The sequence below is a fragment of the Syngnathus leptorhynchus genome, chromosome 15 (genome assembly GCF_054491065.1).
Source record: "Syngnathus leptorhynchus isolate UIUO chromosome 15, UIUO_Slep, whole genome shotgun sequence".
Taxonomy (NCBI): Eukaryota; Metazoa; Chordata; class Actinopteri; order Syngnathiformes; family Syngnathidae; genus Syngnathus; species Syngnathus leptorhynchus.
Window position 1 is genome coordinate 5,722,683 of NC_141209.1, and position 19,322 is coordinate 5,742,004.

Here is a 19,322-nt window from a genome sequence, read left to right on the forward strand (position 1 = left end):
CTCTTAACTTTGCATCACACACATGATTTTGTTTGGTTTGCTGCTCGCACGTTGTGTCTAAAAATACAAATAAAATAAATGTATACATAAATGTCACTATTGTCGAGGATCATAACAGATCATAACAAAACAGTTGTTTTGGGAGGAAGTGTTATGTGTCATGTGGTCCCCAGGTAGCCAATCATTATATTGTAATTATAATATATGTCTCATTTTTGACTTACAGGCATAAGCTACAATTATGTTACCTCTGGTTAAGGCACCATTGGGATAGCTTATCACCAAACAGATTTTGAAATGTTATTTAAGAAGGTTTTTTAAAAAAACACGTCACGGGAGTAAGTTAAAAGAAGTTTGCCTGACAGTCTAAATTTGGGGTGAATTGATATATATATCCGATTGGTTAGCACCGCGCTGGCGGGGTTTTGCGAAGTTTCCTAAGAGAGGCAACATATGATCGTGTCAAACGGCGATGTTTCTGATCACCAGTACCAGTTTGCGATCAGCCATGTAAACTACCGGCAACTATGTATTTTAATGTAAAATACGCGTAAAATTGTCTGTCAGTCAGTCACAATTTGTTTTTTTTCGACGCAACATACAGCTGAGCGCGCTCCACCAAGATCAGTCAGTCATTTGCTAGCAAGTTAGTAACTGTCTTGGCTTGCTTGAAGAAGTTCAGGATGAATTTTTCACGGGAGAAAAAGTGTAAGTATTCTCTTGATCGATCTGCTGGTTTGCTTTTTTCACCACGTCGCGATTGTTGACACCAGTGATTGTTACGTTCTTGATGTTGTCATTGGCGGCGATTGTTGTTGTGCAGTGTTGGAGAAAGCAAAAAGCAAAGCCCAAGACAGCAACAACATAAAAGAAGAGGCTAACATCTGCAATCAGCTTGGAGAACTGCTTTCAAGAAACGGTAAGTGCTCGATTTCTTTTTACCCTTGCTTCACGGATATAAATCACCACAATATCGAGTGCAAAAGTTTCGTCTCAGTTGAATTGTCTTCAAAACATCGCATGCTGGTGGTAAAGGTGATCTATAAATCTAATTAGTTAATAATTATGATAACAAGAAGAAGAATCAGAATAATAATCATATCCACCTTTGTGTTACGCAAATAGGGTCGTCTTGTAAATCCTATTCATCTGTATAATCTCTGCATGTGCATTCATTGAGAGGAATTGTATTTTGTACAAATTCATGTATGAAATATTATTGGATCAAGTATACGATGTATTTCTAATAATTCAGTGCTCAATTAGTTGTTTTGGTGTGGATTGTGTGGGGGGTTCTCTCATCCAGGTGACTATGAAGCTGCTATTGAGGAGCACCAGCAGGAATTGTCTTTGTCTGAAGTGTTAAACGACGTAATCGGACGCGCCGTGGCAAATCGTAAGATCGGAGAGTGCTATGCAGAGCTGGGGAACATCGAGACTGCACTTAAAGTGAGTTCATGTACATTAAATATAAATATTCACTTGCAAACAGAATATCTAGACCACACAAATGTGTTATGTGTATCTTTGTCTTGTGTAGCATCAGCGCCTTCATCTGGACTTGGCTCGCTCTGTTGGAGATCACACAGAGGAGCAACGGGCGCTCGCCACGATAGGACGGACTTACCTCTTCTGTTTCGAATCTGACCAATCGAGGAAAAGTCTCAAACAAGCAGAAGATGCTTTCAGAAAGAGCCTCAATATTGTAGATGATCTTCAAGGTATGAACTTGCTGCTGCTCTCCGCTCCTTTTGTTTACAAAAAAAATACTAATAACAAAGTAACCTTTACCTGCCCCTGTGTGTTTTTTTAAGGGACAGTACCAGAGCGAGAGATTCATGAAATGAAGGCTCGACTTTTTCTCAATCTCGGTTTGGTTCATGACCACCTGGGAGAGCCCGAACGCTGCAGCGAGTTCATCCGACGTAGTGTCTTCATTGCAGAGTAAGAGCTGAGAGTGTGTAATCTCAACAGTCAACAATTATCTTGGCCTTTGTGCTTGCTGTTAACGCTCTTCTCCTTTGCTCTTAAAAAAGGAAGAGTGGGCTGCTCGAGGATCTCTATCGGGCAAATTACAACCTGGGAAACATCTTCTTCCGCAATGGCCAGCACTCCAACTCGGTGCGCTGTCTCGAGCAGGCCAAGGAATGTGCCCGAAAGATGAAGGACAAGTTTAGCGAAAGCGAGTGCTTCCACTGCATTGGCAAGGTGACAACTTGAAAAGAGATAATAAGATGGGGGGTGTTAAAATGAAATAATTAATTTTCTGCCTTTTTTTTTTTTTTTCCATTTTCTTAACACACACAGGTTCAGCTTTCTTTGGGTGATTTTGTAGCTGCAAGACGATCCCTTAAAAAAGCCCTCTTGTTGGGTCCACAGCAGCAACAGGACAAACAGGCAATGAAGAAAATGTTTAAATATGGTAAAGGAGCTCACTTGTTTTTTTATATACACTACATTCAATTTATTTTTAACTAGTGTAAAAGTGTCAAGCCATTATTTGTTTATTGACTGTTCTCGAAATGCTATTAACAATATACATTGCATTTAACTGTGTTGCTTGACTTGTGACACTTATTTTTTTTTTTAAAATCACTCCCATAGCCGACCGGGGTTTTAAGCTCGAAGAGGAGTTGGGGGAAAATCAAGCCAGAAAACTAAGCTCCCATGAGGCCATAGGGCTGGCGGAACAGCTAGGAGATCTCAACTGCAAGGTCGGCTGCTTTCACAAAGCCCTGGATGCATATCGAGCTCAGGTCATTTTTCTTTTTTCTGCACGTTTCAGTTAATTACATTTTAAGTGTGATCTCTAAATGGACTTTTTAAATGAATGCATCCGGATTTTAAATGAATGCTAATTAATTAGCTTAAAGGAGCTGAGGAGTTAGGGAAGCCCGCACGCGAGTTGGCAGTCATCCACGTGTCACTGGCCGCCACCTTCACTGACCTACGGCGGCACAGCGAGGCCGTGCATCACTACAAGCAGGAGCTGGCGTTACGGCAGGGCAGCCCGGCCGAGGTAATCCGATTTCCGATTGATGGGGGGGGGAATTTCTCGTTCGCACGTCAACCCTCATCTGTGCGTGTGTCAGGAATGTAGCACTTGGTTAAACATCGCAGCGGCACAGGAGGAGAGTGGCAGTCCCCCTGAGGATCAGGACAACAGCTACAATACGGCGTTTCGTTGCGCTCACATGTGTGGGCAGGCCAGGTTACAGGTGAGTAGGCCTCTGATGGGAGCGTTCATGCGGGAGAATCTCGGAATGTCTGATTAGCTCTGAATCAACTTTCCATTGCTGACCGCAAAATGTTAGACACTGAATCGACTGGTTACAGTAAAGTATTTCACTGAATTAATCCAGGACTGTCTTTAAATCAATTGATAATTCATCGTATTCTGCCTTTTGAATCGATTCTTAACCATCGGTTACCATGCCCATCCTTGTAACATCTCAAACACAGCCAAGATGAGTCCAGTCACAGAAAAAGACATCCCACCTACCTCGATAAAAACTGCAGTTTATGATCCGTGTTCCCATGGTAGCAGAGAGCCTTTACATCAGGATTGTGCGCCTTTGCAGAATTCTTTTTTTGTGATGACATTTATTTCTGAAGACTCTTGCACTGATAGCTGCTTCTGATATTTTGGTAATTGTTTCGCTGCGGGCAGCATGGAACACTTTTCTAAATGTGCATGTGCATCCCTCCCTTACAGAAGCGTGTTTTGAGGCTATGGTTGGCAACCCAAAAGCGAAAGAGCTCGTCAGACGCAAATGACACAGAAGCTAAATTGCTGGAGCTGTGTGCTTCTAATGGCTGGACCCCAGATGGGAGTGATGGAGAGGAGGATGTCGATGAGGAAATGGACTACAGTGAACCACTGGATGATAGTGATGTTGTGCTCTCAGACTCAGGTTGGCCTGTTCAGATATCCCCCCCCCCCACACAACACTCCTAAATTGGTCTCTAAATGCTTTCTATTGTTTCCAGATGACGACCTGGAGGGATATGACAAGATGGTGTCCGGAAGGAGGAAAGCAGGACGGGTGAGAGAGAAGAAGCGTTATTTCTCTCCCACAACTTGAGTGATCAATTTCTTCTGCATTGTTTCTTTCTGTAGTGGAACAAGAGGAATGAGAAGGGTGAGACGTCCCTCCACAGGGCATGCATAGACGGCAACTTGAAGCAAGTCCAGTATCTGGTAGAGCAGGTGAGTCCAAGATAGATTCAAACATGTAAAATATAAATTTTTCATGAATGCAGTCATAGCATGACCTTAGTTACCATAGCAACAAAACATTGCGAGTCATAATTTATTTTTAGCGTTACTTCTTTAGAGTTGATGCATACCGTGAGCTCAAAACAGAGATACGTACAAAACCGTGAATTTTACAAACTGTTCCACCGCTGTCAGGGCCACCCAGTGAACCCCAGAGACTACTGCGGCTGGACTCCCCTGCACGAGGCCTGCAACCATGGTCACTATGGTAACTCATAAAATTCCCGTTTATATGTTTCTTTGAGAAAATAGCCAGCCCTCCATCTCTGCCTCCTTCATTTTCATCCAGACATCGTGGCCGTGCTGCTGGACCACGGCGCCAATATAAACGACCAGGGTGGCAACTTGTGTGAGGGCGTGACTCCTCTCCATGACGCCGTGACCTGCGGCAATTTCCCGGTGGCCAGACTCCTAGTGGAACGAGGGGCTTCCATCAACCTCCGGAACGCTAAGGTGTGTTTATATTCTTTTGTACTTGCTGTCTCGGTGTGAATATGAGTCACCTTCATAAAACCTTGACCCATTGCTTGTCTGTCAGGGTGATACTGCAATGGACACCCTCCGTCATTGGCAGAGGACATACAATAAGGAGCTAGACCACGAGGCCAAGCAAGAGTGTGCAGCTACAGAGCGACTTCTAAAGAAGGCGATGTCAGGAGGAGGTAATTCATTTTTTTTTTTTTCACCCAGCCAAAACATTTTCTTAAATCAGATTTCATTCCCTTTCCGTCCACAGTGCTCGTCGCTGCTCCCCCTCCCAAACCTTTCGACGCTCTGCAAGACAGCCAGCTGTTTGATGCCGAAAACTCAGAACCACTTTCATCCTCGGAAGGGGGTTGTGCCTCCAGCCAAGACTGGCCCAGCAGCAGCAATCGGTTAGAAGCCAATGCTTATCCAAGCGTCAAGAAACGGCAGCTCGGCAGTTCATCAAAGCGATTCGGTGCCAGAGGGACCGAGGCCGCTCTTCTTTATGGGGTAATCACACTTGGTGTATTGATATAATGATTATCAACACCCTGCCTCAATTTGTTATCCATGCAGCTTTATTGTGACCGATAATCTGTACATGACAATTGAAAGGAAATGATTTTTTTTTTTTTTTGTGAGTGGAATTAAAAAGGGGAAATTTCTTTTCAGAATAAGACCAGCTCTTCAGATGACAGCGACTCCGACAGCCCTGTTAGTCCCCTACATCCGGTCCGCCAAAGACTTTCAGTCCCAGCAGCTCAATGTCAAAAAGAACCAACTCCAAATCAAGAGGCAATTACCACCCTCAGTATGGAAAGCGGACAAGATCCACCAGCTTCCTTCGTCTTTGCCCAGGACGAGTACCAAAGCGCCATTCGAGGACTGGGTAGCGCTAAAACTCTCCTGCAAGGCCGCTCAACACAACCTCACACCCCCGTCATGCCTGGCCTTTTATCCAGCAGCAAATCTGCTCTGGTTGCAGAGGAGGACTATCTGGCTGACGACTGGCTGGTGGATGATTTGGTAGAAAGTCAGCCCAAAAAGAAAAGGTTTCGACTTGAGCAAAATGGAGCATGGGAGGACAAAACTGTATCTTCAACTGCAAGAGCGCTAACCCCTCAGATGTCCTACAGGAGTGAGACCACAGGAAATATTTTATCTCTTTATTGTGTCCATAGTTTCTACGTGATTTATTTGTATTCTTTCAGGTTCTACACTTGTGCCATATAGTAACAAGGGCCCCTCTGTGAAAAGAAACAGCTCCGTGAAGCCTCAGCAGGTGAAAATGACTCAAATGCCCGGTATGGTTCGTTTGGGCAGACGAGAAGTCAACAGGTCACATAGCCCCACCTTGACAGATGACGAAGCGAGACCTGAGACTCCTCCGCCACCTCATCTAACGCACATGCAGGTCTGAGAAAAAGAATATATTTTCAGGTATTTATTCTTTACAAATTTTGTATTTCAGTGTAAAATTGTCTCCTTTCAGCCTCTGACTCAGAGGCCGGCTCCTTCCACCCCTATTTCACTGCCTCCGCCAATAAGGATGAGGGTCAGAGTTCAGGACGACGTCTTCCTCATCCCAGTTCCGCAAAGGTTAGACGACACAACGAAAACATTCAGTCGATTTTATATCATGATGTTAATCTGTCATCTACTGCAGCGAGGCCGAATCTTGCACGGTCTCGTGGCTCTGTGACCAGGCAGCGCAACGTTACTACCACAAGTGTGGCTTGCTACCTCGTCTGTCGCTGCAGAAAGAGGGCGCTCTGCTATCCCCGCACGACCTTCTTTTGACTATCCTGCACACCAACGAGGAGGTTTGGACCGCATTCACGGACATCTTTGTCCTAACAACATGAAGACTGATCAGGAGTGATGTCGCAGGTGTTGGCTGAAGTGTTGTCTTGGGACCTTCCCCCTCTACAAGAGCGCTACAAGAAGGCATGCGTCAGCCTGGCAGTGGGTGAGCAACCATGAAAAGTTGGCTTTTAACTCACTTATATGTTCTAGATATTTTTTTGATCTCACAAGATTTAAGCATAAAAATGGTGGAAATAAAATAACCAACGCGTTTGTCCCCGCAGAGGAAAACAAGCGTGTCAGCCGGCTGTGCGAGGTGCAGGATGGGAGCTCCTCTGTGTCAGCGTGCGGACTCGGCTTGGCCGCGTCATCCCTCGCCGCTCTTCTCCGTGCCCTCAAACTGCAGGACAGCCTCACCGAGCTGCGCATGTCAGGCAACCGTCTCGACGATAAGCTCCTCGGCGAGCTGGTCGCCACCGCCGCCACCATGCCTCGGCTCTGTGTGCTGGACATTTCGTCCAATCAGGTCACAGGAGTGGGGCTTGAGAATGCAGCAAAAGCCTTAGAGGGACTCAACCATCCTGCATTTCCAGTAAGTGCTCTGATCCAGATTGTGATGAATCCCACTTTTTTTTTTTTTTTTTCAAACAAATATACAGTAAGAACTTCAAGCTGAACATAATCTATTCTGTGATGCAGTTTCATAAAAGTATGAAGAGAATTTAACAACTGTGTAACAAAACTAAAATTAAGTAAAGCTGCCTAGTGAAGATGCCTGGCAGACAATGAAAATAGAAAAATAAAGCCTTAACAGCATGATGCTGTCCCCTAGTGGAATATTGCTGCAATAAGCAATTGTGTAGTGGAGTGTACTATTTATTATCATATGTTTGATCTAAATCACATACAAATATGTAATTGATATTGAATTAAGTTATTTACTTGTTATGGTTATTTGTTTGCCTCTTCGCCCTCACTTGGGGTGACACCATAAAATTAGAAGAAAAAGAAAACACACAAGTTAATTTTAGATGCTTTTGTCAACAAGGTAGAGATTTTTTTTTTTTTTTTTGCAGTCCCACACGATGTTTTGTTTGACATTTGAGGCATATTTTTCCAGAACATTTTTGGGAACTTGACCTACATCCACCCTGAATTTTGCCAAAGATAACATACACGCATTTAAAAAGCAATGCATTATAGATGTATTGGAAACTTGTGACTGTTTCAAAACATTGTTCTTTGTGTTTCCTGCTAGTGTCTGAAGGAGTTGAACCTCAGCCTGAACCCGCTGGGTGACAGTATATCGGAGGCTCTGTCTTCACTGCTGTCCTCCTGCCCGCTCTTGGCTGAGCTGTCTCTACGCGGCTGCTGCCTGACATCTCGCTTCCTGCAGCAACATCGCTTGCTTCTCGCCAGCGCTCTAACAGGTGGCAACATTTGTGCTATCAACTGATACACAGTAAATGACTATATTGATATTGTTCCCACAGCCACAGGCCACCTGAATTCAGTGTGTCTTTCCCACAATGCACTGGGCTCCACGGGATTTGAGCTTGTGCTGAAAACGCTACCTCTGCACACGCTCACACATTTGGACCTGTCGGCTGTGCGTAGGGGCACCACCGATCACCCAGCGCTGGAACACCTCACTGTTCTCCTGTCACAGGTACAAGCACTAGTGTGTCATAACATAAGGTAAACCTGCACCCTGAATGGACCGATAAATGTACAGATTTTTTTATCGACTGTATGTATTACAAAGTACATGATCATGATGTACAATAAAAATGTTTTCGTCCTTAGGAGAACTGTTCACTAACACACCTCAGTCTGGCAGCTAATGGTTTAACCGACATCAGTGTAGCGACCATGGCCAGGTTTGTCCAACATTGCAAAGACTAAGTGTCTAAAGATGTATGCACGTCTATGTATTCTTTGTCAAAATGATCTTGTCGTCTTTTTAGGTGTCTCTCTACATGTCCAAACCTAGTAGAGTTGGACCTGTCAGGAAACCCATCCATCACCTCAGTAGGATTCCACAGCATCCTCAGCGCCCTCCGAGAAGCACATCGCCCATTGACGCTACTAAACCTTCAAGGTACTTTCTTTATGGTTGTACCAAATCAAAGTGTGTCCAGTATGGATACTTTAATTCTATTTGTTGCACCACCATCAGGTTGCCAGGTGTCAGGGCCTTTGGATAGCGAGGATCTGGACACTTTGTCAGAATTGGTCCAAGACCTGCGTCTTTGCTCTCAAGGACTCAACAAGCTGGACCGGCAGGCTTTAAAGCAAAGCTGGGGCAGTCATCAACCTCACGGTTATTTTTTAGACCGAAAAGCAGCGTGCTTCCTCTCTACTACGGCCACCTCGTGACTTTACGGTAGCAGATATTTAGTGGAATGCAGCAATATTTTATCTAACAATTCTCATTTTTGTGTGACTACTTCCATGTTTAACTTATTTATGTGATTGTATTTTTTTATATAAATGTTTTGTTTTAGATTTGTACTTGTTAAAAAAACAAGGAGAACAATTAAAGAGGATCAAGTTTGTCATGATGTAAGAACACATTTGTTTAATTATTTATGAATTCAACATGTAGGGATGCCAATTTACCTCTTGTCCCTAAATAGTGGCTTTAGCTTTACACAATTTATTATACACCACTTTACTAAAATGTCACAAAAAGATGATATTGTAATTTAAAATAATGATAATTTGCTCAGTCTAAAATCCCGGGGCTGTTAAACAAAGCTATTGCGGCGTTGTATGAATGGCAGCCAGTGGATGCACTGATTAATTGTACTCTACCTTTTTACCCATCTAGAGAAAGCTCACGTCACACTGCAATGACCTTCTCTACATGTTTGGAAAGGAATGGTGGAGGTCACTACCAAACAATGTTACCACATACCCCCCCCCCCCCCTTCCAACTATTATATATCTCAGTCTCCATCTCTCAAATGACTGAAACAAAAACAATATACGCACAGACGATGCATGCTATTGTAGTACAGTATTTGCAAAGCGAATGATTTATATCTTTGATGCTACATTTCTGCACTCGGGGAATGTTTGCGGCATTCCCCGAGGCGAGGAGTTTACCTCATAAGGTTCACTATACATCAAAGAAAATAATCAGTTATGTGGGCCGCACAAATATGGAGCTCATCTTGGCAACAGGAAGCTCAGGAACCTCAGTGGCTGCTCATCAATGACTCTGCTGCTGAGCATAACCCTAGAAGGAGAAAGCTGAGCCAATCAGGGCGCAGCTCTGAAACTCTTGACAGCCACTCACACACAGTGTGAGCACACTCGGGCTTTACCATCAGCTGTTGCGCGCATGGCGGAGGCTCAGCGCACATACCAGCCGCATGGTTCACACACACATATGCAATGTTTTCATTTCCTTAACAAGAGAATAGCGGCGCTACCTTGACTGGGTCATCAGAGTGAGTGTTGGAAATGAAACGAGTGACTTGGAACTAAAGTTACACACCGTGGCTCAAAATAACACTTGAAGCAGGGATCTCCCGTGTTAATTTCATAGGATGTAATTTAGATTTATAAATCACAACTTGTATACAATGCAGGGTGCCAGACTGCCCATAAATGGTGACATTTTGCTCCTAATATTTGAGACTGCAAGTCAATTTTTTGGATCTACTATATGTGATCAGTTTGTTATTTTTTGTCTGTAATTGTTATTCTTGAATTTAAAAAAACATTTTTTTGCAACTGTACTCATAGATAAGAAAAGTTAGTCTGGAGCTTTGTACCACTAGTTTAAAAAAAAAAAAAAAAAATCGTCTGGCGTCCTGTAATAACTATCATACATTGGAAAAAAAACTATGATGCAAAACCTCTTATGCAGTAGATTAAATGACATTTGCAATCAAGAGAGTGAATAATTTAATAAAATTTGATGCAATAAATTGTAGATTGTATACAGTTTATGCATACATTGAGATTTACTTCTAATATTCTTGTTTCCCTCTCAAATGAGTGAAGGAATCTGCTCAGATTTCTGTTCAACTGCTGCAGGGTGTGTGGACTCGCCTTGTATATCTGTGATCATAACTGCACATAATTTTACTGTGTAGCAGTCACATCCCTATTTGCTAAACACTCTTCAGTCTGGCCTGTACATTTCTTTTCTAGCAGCACTTATTTGGACTTGTGTGGACTTTCAGACACGCCCCCTAGCCACAGACTGAAGGGGTCTTATATAAGGAACTCATCTCAGCCTCGGTCCTTGTCCCAGTGGAAGCATCCGTCTACAAGTGCACCTTGGTGAGTATGCTTCTTGGAGTCTTCTTTCTATTGTGTTCATTAAGTTCATTTTAAACATGGAAAAAATGTGATTTCATCTGTTAAACATTATTACCACAAAAAGGATTACTTGATTTTAGTTATCTGAAACAATTGATTGCTATGGTGAAATGTCCTCATGAACATCGATAATATTTGGTGCCCAATTTCATTGCACGCTGTTAAAGAGTTGTGCTTGCTCCTGTTAACCCATAAACAGGGTTAAGTGGTAGCAGGGGTGATGTAGTAAAACAAAAGTGGTAAAGTGAGGAAACAGCTGGATGCCGGCAGATCTGAAATAGGCGGGAGAGGTCACTTGTGTCAACTACTGTGAAGGCCTAAAATAGACCATAGGTCTCTCTTTCTCTCTCACTGTTATGACCCTTTTTGGTGCTACCTCAGCAGCTTCTAGGAACAATCATGGAGATATGGTATCAGTAGGGGCTCGAGGGTGGCTATTGGATTTTGGAAAACTGACAGATGGGTGTGGCCATAAAGGAAGAAGGTTAAAAAAAGGCTTAATTTTTATGCAATAGGCAAAAATTGTAATTTCACTAATATAATTTACTGTATATTTTTTATTGTATTTATATTGATGCTTTAATTAACCCATTTTTCAGAATTTTTTTTTTTTTAATTAATATTAACACAGCCAACACGAATTGTCTACAGTACATATTATTACAGGACTCTCGCTAATTCTCGACGGATGAAATGGAAGAACAGATTGAACCATACTTTACCCACAGCTGCTGCTTTACAACAAGGTCCAGATCAAAATACTGGAGGGTACAAGGGCATGTCTAATTAGCACCCTAAATATAAATGCCAGTGTCAGATCTTTGAAGTCGCACTGTTAAGTTAATAAAAGTTTAGGATATCACCGGCAGGTCACTATAAAGTCACTTCATGCCACACATCCAATGAGTGTCTTTCTTCTCTTAACACGTCAGACCACTCCAGTGAAGCCTAAATATGTGTGACGACGACGAGACTACCGCCCTTGTGTGCGACAACGGCTCTGGCTTGGTCAAGGCTGGATTTGCCGGAGATGACGCTCCCCGTGCTGTCTTCCCTTCCATTGTTGGAAGGCCCCGCCACCAGGTTGGCTTGACTACTTTTTGTATTAAAAAAAAAAAAGGATACAAGTTGAACATGTTGATTCTTTTTACAGGGTGTGATGGTGGGTATGGGTCAGAAGGACAGCTACGTCGGTGATGAGGCCCAGAGCAAGAGAGGTATCTTAACCCTCAAGTACCCCATCGAGCATGGCATCATCACCAACTGGGATGATATGGAGAAGGTGTGTATAGACATCGACACTCATTGACGCCATACGTGGCAGCTGACCTTCTGGATCGGGAACATTTCACACGAGCACAATCGGCAAAGCTATTTTTAACCAAACATCGAGGACCAGGTTGTTGTTTTAGTCCTGAGAGCAGTTGTTGTCTTTTGTCAATCAGATCTGGCACCACACCTTCTACAATGAGCTGCGTGTAGCCCCTGAGGAGCATCCCACCCTCCTCACTGAAGCCCCTCTGAACCCCAAGGCCAACAGGGAAAAGATGACACAGGTGAGAAATGACAAATTGAAAATCACAAGTTACATATGTGATTTATCTTGACGTGTACTCCCTCATTTGAACATCCTGCTGGCCTTATTTTGCAGATCATGTTTGAGACCTTCAACGTCCCTGCCATGTATGTGGCCATCCAGGCTGTTCTGTCTCTGTATGCTTCTGGCCGTACCACCGGTTAGTACAATCCAATATTTCCAGTCTCTTTTTATTAGGTACACTCAAAAGATAAATATTGATTTTATTCTTTTATTTGGGACTCAATGACGTTCTTTCTCTTTTCTTCTTGTCAAAGGTATCGTGCTGGACTCTGGCGATGGTGTGACCCACAACGTCCCCATCTATGAGGGTTACGCTCTGCCCCATGCGATCATGCGTTTGGATCTGGCTGGTCGTGACCTCACCGATTACCTGATGAAGATTCTGACTGAGCGTGGCTACTCCTTTGTCACAACTGGTAAGCCCACTTAATCGCCCATGTATAGGTGTCATTCCCTAACTTCATCACCGCGTGCCTTAGCCGAGCGTGAGATCGTGCGTGACATCAAGGAGAAGCTGTGCTACGTGGCTCTTGATTTTGAGAATGAGATGGCCACCGCTGCCTCCTCCTCCTCCTTGGAAAAAAGCTACGAGCTCCCCGACGGACAAGTCATCACTATTGGTAATGAGCGTTTCCGTTGCCCCGAGACCCTGTTCCAGCCCTCTTTCATTGGTGAGTTCCTCTCATTCGTTTTGATTCTCTCCCTCTTTATTTTTAACTTACATTGTGATTGTCATCTATCAGGTATGGAGTCCGCTGGTATCCATGAGACCGCCTACAACAGCATCATGAAATGTGACATTGACATCCGTAAGGACCTTTACGCCAATAATGTGCTGTCCGGTGGTACCACCATGTATCCTGGTATTGCTGACCGTATGCAGAAGGAGATTACAGCTCTGGCTCCAAGCACCATGAAGATTAAGGTAAAAAGAAAAAAAATATTCTTTTTCTGCTGCAAAATTACTAAATGTCATGTTTATCCCTACCGTAGATCATTGCCCCACCTGAGAGGAAATATTCCGTCTGGATCGGTGGCTCCATCCTGGCTTCCCTGTCCACCTTCCAGCAGATGTGGATCAGTAAGCAGGAATATGATGAAGCAGGCCCTTCCATTGTCCACAGGAAATGTTTCTAAATACACAATCAATATCATTCGCCTTTGTCCGCTATTGTCTCCTGTATATACATATTCTGTTGTAATAAAACGAAGCCCTCATGAGAGTCCCGATTTGTCGTCTTGCTACATGATCAATGAAGCTGTTTGCGCTGTCATTGAAAAACGATTAAGTGGAACGGATAAATAATGGTTGTATATTCACAGTGATACACATCTGTCATTCCCAGTTACTTCCTGGCATAATAAAAAGCAACCTTGGGCCTCATTCTCTACAAACGTGTCTGCACAGATTTATGCTTCTCCTAGTTTCTACATGTACATGTGATTGATTCTTCCATTCATCAATAGGTTTGTACTTTAATTTGTGCAATTGAGAACCTCCTTGGACCATGCGTACACACAGATAATGAATAAAGATCAGCATTCAGAAACAGAAAATATTTAACCATTATAGCACGTACATACCAATATGGATGTACTTTTGCTTGGTATTTTACCCACTCAACTCTGGCATTTTTTTTATTGTAGAATGCAGTTTTATTGGAACAATACACTTTAAACTGGTCTAGTAAAATAAATCATAAAAGTATCAGTGTGCGAGTGTGTATGTGTGTATGTGTGTATGTGTGTATGTGTGTGCATGTGTGCATGTGTGTGCATGTGTGTGCATGTGTGTGCACGTGTGTGCACGTGCGTGCACGTGTGTGCACGTGTGCGCGTGTGCACGTGTTTATGCATGTGTGAGTGTGCATGTGACTTTTACGTATTTTATGTGATAAATTACAGTGACAGAGATAACGTGGTGAATAAAAGTTAGTAAAGTTAAACTATGACTCTATGAGACACATTGAAAATGTTATTCACTAAGGAAAACCTAAACAAATGGAACAAATACCGTCCAAGTGAATAATCTAGAAAACAATAAACAAGGGGTTGTATTGCCCTCTTGTGGTGGTTTATTTTAATGCATCCATAGGAAATGTTAAAACTACTGTATTTAAACTCGATTCTTCTGCTTCAGCTGATCTTTACTTAAATTGTTCCTAATGACCAAATTTTTAATGTCATCATTTGACCATTTCAAGAGAACCACCACCACTTTTTTTGACGAAGAAAGAAAAGGGGGTGTGGCCCAGTCAATTGCGTCAATCACTGCTTCATCCGGCCGTTAATCAAAGAGGTCAGCAGTGGAGCCAATCTGGACGCTGTCTGGGAGCAGATTGATGCAGACACCTTTTCGGATGGACGTGTTTCTTACCAGACTTCTTTTTATTTGCATGGCATCTTGAAATATTTGTCGTTTTTTCCTGCGATTACCAACTAACAACTGGACAACAACAATTACCAACTAGATTGCAGTGTTAAACGGCACTTGTTATCTTGTCATCGGAGCGCCGAGTGAGTTGGATTTTATTCCTCGGAACTTTTTTTCGACTTCATCATTTCCAAATAAGAAGACAAAATGACAGTCTTGGAGAAAAATGCGATTCGTCAAGTTGCTGTGCAGCATCTTCGAACAGTGTATGGGATCAAGATCAAGAAGTGGAAGAAAAGAGACGTCAGTTACAAGTTACAAGCGACAAATTCGGTAAGTTTGACCAATACAAGGGACCATTAAAAACAAAAAAGTTTCTCAAACTATCTATCTAATCTAATATTTCACTTATTTTGGTAGACATGTCATTTTAACATTTACAGTGAGTTAAAGTTTCTGAGAACATTACAAATTCAATACATTTCCTTTCTCATCCAACTCCCCATTTGCTCTCAGACAAAGGTCTTTGGGGTGCCATTGGAGATGTTACCATGTTCTCAGACGGAGTATGGAAGCGTCCCTAGGTAAGAGGATGCGTTCATTTACATGTATTGAATATTGCTCAAAGTGCAAGACTAAATATATGACTGCTTTTCCAGCTTCCTGGTGGATGCATGCAACATGTTGGAGGCGCATCTCGACATGGTGGGCTTGTTCAGAAGATCAGGCTCTTTTGCTAATATAAAAGTACTGCTGGTAAGTGATTCTACTTTGCTCTAACTGGGTATTGCTGACCCCTTGAAAGGTCTTTCAGACATGATTTCTTTCCATGCTTCCAGACAAAACTGGATAGGGGTGAGGAGTGCCTGTCTGGTGCACGTCCCAGCGATCTGGCTGGCTTGCTGAAGCGGTTCTTCAATGAACTGCCAGAACCTGTGCTACCCATTAAGATGCAAAAGGCCTTTCTCAAGGCCCAGGAGCTCCCCACCAAGGAGGACCGCACCTCTGCCACCATGCTGCTCTCTTGCCTCCTGCCTGACAAGAACCTGAGCGTCATGCGTCACTTTGCCAACTTCCTCCAAAAAGTATCCAAAAGGTGCTTGCTTCTTTTTCTTTCGCCTGATCCAGGAAGGACTTTTTCTTTTAACGTGCTAACTAACATCTGGGTCTCATTCCAGGAGCGCAAAGAATAAGATGAACATCAGTAACTTGTCACTTGTCTTGGCTCCCACCCTTCTCCAGTCTGAAGTAAGAACCAAGATGGACAGCAACACAGAGAAAGATCTCCAACTGGAGACGGCTGTCATTCACTGCTTCATAGAGAACGCTCACAACTTGGGTAAAACTGCACACACCTCAACCACTTGTCTATTCAGCCTCGGTTAATCTGTATCTTATTTTTATTTTTTTTTGCTTGGTCTGCATATCACAGGTATGCTGCCACAAATGGAACACGAGCCGACTATGCACAATAACTTTGATGAGATTGACACAAACTCTGGAATGACAGGTGGTGTCATAGGTAAGATATTAATTATAGTCCAAAATCTTTGCATTAGTTACAACATTTAAATAGTAAAGTGATGAATATTTGAATTTGTCTCAGTCACACACAAATGACATATAAATGATCAATCTCCTTTCTTGTTTTGTTTGACTTTGTTTCAGATAAGATTAAAACTGCTGTGACTACAATCAAAGCGAAGAAATGGCGTCGCTACAAATACAAGACAGAAAAGCAGGCCTGGGTCTGTAGCCCAAAAATGTTTCCTTCGATGTCACCTTGCCATCTTACCACTCAAATGGCAAATACATCAGTAGACACAGAGATAATAATACTATTGAAACATCAAATGTTGTAAATGTTGTCACTGGTGAGAATGATTTCACAGAGAGGAGAGGTATTCATGATTGTCATTCTTTTCTGTGGGCTTGCATTGATTGTATTTATGTATATAAATAAATATTTGTATGTGTTTAAAAACAATCTGTAATTTAAAAATCAATATGCATATGTATGTACTTTTATACATTTGCATTGTGTGTCATAAACAACTTGTTCTTCTCTGTTTGTTTTTGATTCATTAAATACATGTAAGAAGGAACGTAGAAGCTTTTTCATTTACAAAACGTCTTTCCACTAGATGGCAGAAGACTCATGAGTCAATTCGAATTGGGCCCTTGGATTAGGATCGTGTGTGTGAGTGTGGACAATTTGTGTTAACTTATACCACTAAACCAGAGACGTGTTGAGGTTCATGACTGGGGAGGCACTGACGTCCCCCCCCCCCTGTTAAAATTTGTACGGCACTAGTGATGTGCATTCCAGTTCTTTTAAGTGAACTGAATCTTTGAATCATTTCACTCAAAAGATTCGTTCAAACGAATCGTTCAACGAATCGTCCCCCCCTTGAAATCAAACTTTCTGATTGGCTGCTTGATCTGTGACGTCATTGGGACACACTAATCACTAATGTACCTAATCACAGGCCACTTCATTACGGAAAAATCATGAAAAGTGCCACACCCGCCCTCACCCCCACTTTCTGATTGGTTGTTTGATCTCTGACGTCACTCGGACAATCCATTAGGTACACCGCCATTTTCAGGTGTTCCTTATAACAGGCCACTTCATTAGGGAAAAATCATGGTCAAAGCTTAAATAAAAGTGAAAAGTGCCACACCCGAACAACCCCCCACTTTCTGATTGGCTGGTTGAGCTGTGACGTCATACTGACACAGGTGTACCTAATCACTTCATTAGGGAAAAAGTTTAAGTGAAAGTGAAAAGTGCCACACCCGCCCTCACCCCCACTTTCTGATTGGCTGTTTGGTCTGTGACGTCACTCGGACACTCTATTAGGTACACCGCCATTTTCAGGTGTTTCTAATAACAGGCCACTTCATTAGGGAAAAATCATGGTCAAAATTTAAATGAAAGTGAAAAGTGCCACACCCAAACAACCCCCCACTTTCTGATTGGCTGGTTGAGCTGTGACGTCATACTGACACAGGTGTACCTAATCACTTCATTAGGGAAAAAGTTTAAGTGAAAGTGAAAAGTGCCACACCCGCCCTCACCCCCACTTTCTGATTGGCTGTTTGGTCTGTGACGTCACTCGGACACTCTATTAGGTACACCGCCATTTTCAGGTGTTTCTAATAACAGGCCACTTCATTAGGGAAAAATCATGGTCAAAATTTAAATGAAAGTGAAAAGTGCCACACCCAAACAACCCCCCACTTTCTGATTGGCTGGTTGAGCTGTGACGTCATACTGACACAGGTGTACCTAATCACTTCATTAGGGAAAAAGTTTAAGTGAAAGTGAAAAGTGCCACACCCGCCCTCACCCCCACTTTCTGATTGGCTGTTTGGTCTGTGACGTCACTCGGACACTCTATTAGGTACACCGCCATTTTCAGGTGTTTCTAATAACAGGCCACTTCATTAGGGAAAAATCATGGTCAAAATTTAAATGAAAGTGAAAAGTGCCACACCCAAACAACCCCCCACTTTCTGATTGGCTGGTTGAGCTGTGACGTCATACTGACACAGGTGTACCTAATCACTTCATTAGGGAAAAAGTTTAAGTGAAAGTGAAAAGTGCCACACCCGCCCTCACCCCCACTTTCTGATTGGCTGTTTGGTCTGTGACGTCACTCGGACACTCTATTAGGTACACCGCCATTTTCAGGTGTTTCTAATAACAGGCCACTTCATTAGGGAAAAATCATGGTCAAAATTTAAATGAAAGTGAAAAGTGCCACACCCAAACAACCCCCCACTTTCTGATTGGCTGGTTGAGCTGTGACGTCATACTGACACAGGTGTACCTAATCACTTCATTAGGGAAAAAGTTTAAGTGAAAGTGAAAAGTGCCACACCTGCCCTCACCCCCACTTTCTGATTGGCTGTTTGGTCTGTGACGTCACTCGGACACTCTATTAGGTACACCGCCATTTTCAGGTGTTTCTAATAACAGGCCACTTCATTAGGGAAAAATCATGGTCAAAATTTAAATGAAAGTGAAAAGTGCCACACCCAAACAACCCCCCACTTTCTGATTGGCTGGTTGAGCTGTGACGTCATACTGACACAGGTGTACCTAATCACTTCATTAGGGAAAAAGTTTAAGTGAAAGTGAAAAGTGCCACACCCGCCCTCACCCCCACTTTCTGATTGGCTGTTTGGTCTGTGACGTCACTCGGACACTCTATTAGGTACACCGCCATTTTCAGGTGTTTCTAATAACAGGCCACTTCATTAGGGAAAAATCATGGTCAAAATTTAAATGAAAGTGAAAAGTGCCACACCCAAACAACCCCCCACTTTCTGATTGGCTGGTTGAGCTGTGACGTCATACTGACACAGGTGTACCTAATCACTTCATTAGGGAAAAAGTTTAAGTGAAAGTGAAAAGTGCCACACCCGCCCTCACCCCCACTTTCTGATTGGCT

General features: G+C 42.9%; 3 protein-coding genes across 4 annotated transcripts; all 3 read left to right on the forward strand.

Moving 5' to 3' along the window:
- Positions 1-420: 420 nt before the first annotated feature.
- On the forward strand, positions 421-9,114 carry tonsl (tonsoku-like, DNA repair protein). The gene is made up of 28 exons (XM_085932671.1): positions 421-708; positions 824-919; positions 1,307-1,449; positions 1,541-1,721; positions 1,815-1,944; positions 2,037-2,208; positions 2,308-2,422; positions 2,605-2,756; positions 2,867-3,019; positions 3,093-3,218; positions 3,716-3,914; positions 3,991-4,046; positions 4,121-4,210; positions 4,415-4,487; positions 4,569-4,732; positions 4,818-4,941; positions 5,016-5,254; positions 5,417-5,882; positions 5,956-6,158; positions 6,237-6,343; positions 6,411-6,567; positions 6,635-6,713; positions 6,835-7,142; positions 7,809-7,980; positions 8,044-8,219; positions 8,357-8,430; positions 8,518-8,651; positions 8,730-9,114. Exons 1-28 carry the CDS (start codon positions 684-686, stop codon positions 8,927-8,929), a joined length of 4,314 nt encoding a protein of 1,437 aa, XP_085788797.1. The 5' UTR covers positions 421-683; the 3' UTR covers positions 8,930-9,114.
- Positions 9,115-10,817: 1,703 nt separating this feature from the next.
- LOC147045314 (actin, alpha cardiac muscle) lies at positions 10,818-13,883 on the forward strand. Of its 2 annotated transcripts, XM_085932521.1 has the most exons (9): positions 10,818-10,849; positions 11,821-11,971; positions 12,042-12,170; positions 12,334-12,444; positions 12,540-12,624; positions 12,743-12,904; positions 12,968-13,159; positions 13,232-13,413; positions 13,482-13,883. In XM_085932521.1, the coding sequence occupies exons 2-9, from the start codon at positions 11,843-11,845 to the stop codon at positions 13,623-13,625; spliced, it is 1,134 nt and encodes a 377-aa protein (XP_085788647.1). In that variant the 5' UTR covers positions 10,818-10,849; positions 11,821-11,842; the 3' UTR covers positions 13,626-13,883. The 2 variants fall into 2 exon arrangements, with proteins under 2 accessions (XP_085788647.1, XP_085788646.1); XM_085932520.1 differs by having other exon boundaries at positions 12,968-13,413.
- An 877-nt stretch (positions 13,884-14,760) lies between these two features.
- LOC147045315 (inactive Rho GTPase-activating protein 11B-like) lies at positions 14,761-16,967 on the forward strand. The gene is made up of 7 exons (XM_085932180.1): positions 14,761-15,195; positions 15,379-15,446; positions 15,522-15,618; positions 15,702-15,958; positions 16,041-16,201; positions 16,295-16,384; positions 16,531-16,967. Exons 1-7 carry the CDS (start codon positions 15,070-15,072, stop codon positions 16,722-16,724), a joined length of 993 nt encoding a protein of 330 aa, XP_085788306.1. The 5' UTR covers positions 14,761-15,069; the 3' UTR covers positions 16,725-16,967.
- The last annotated feature ends 2,355 nt before the right edge of the window (positions 16,968-19,322 follow it).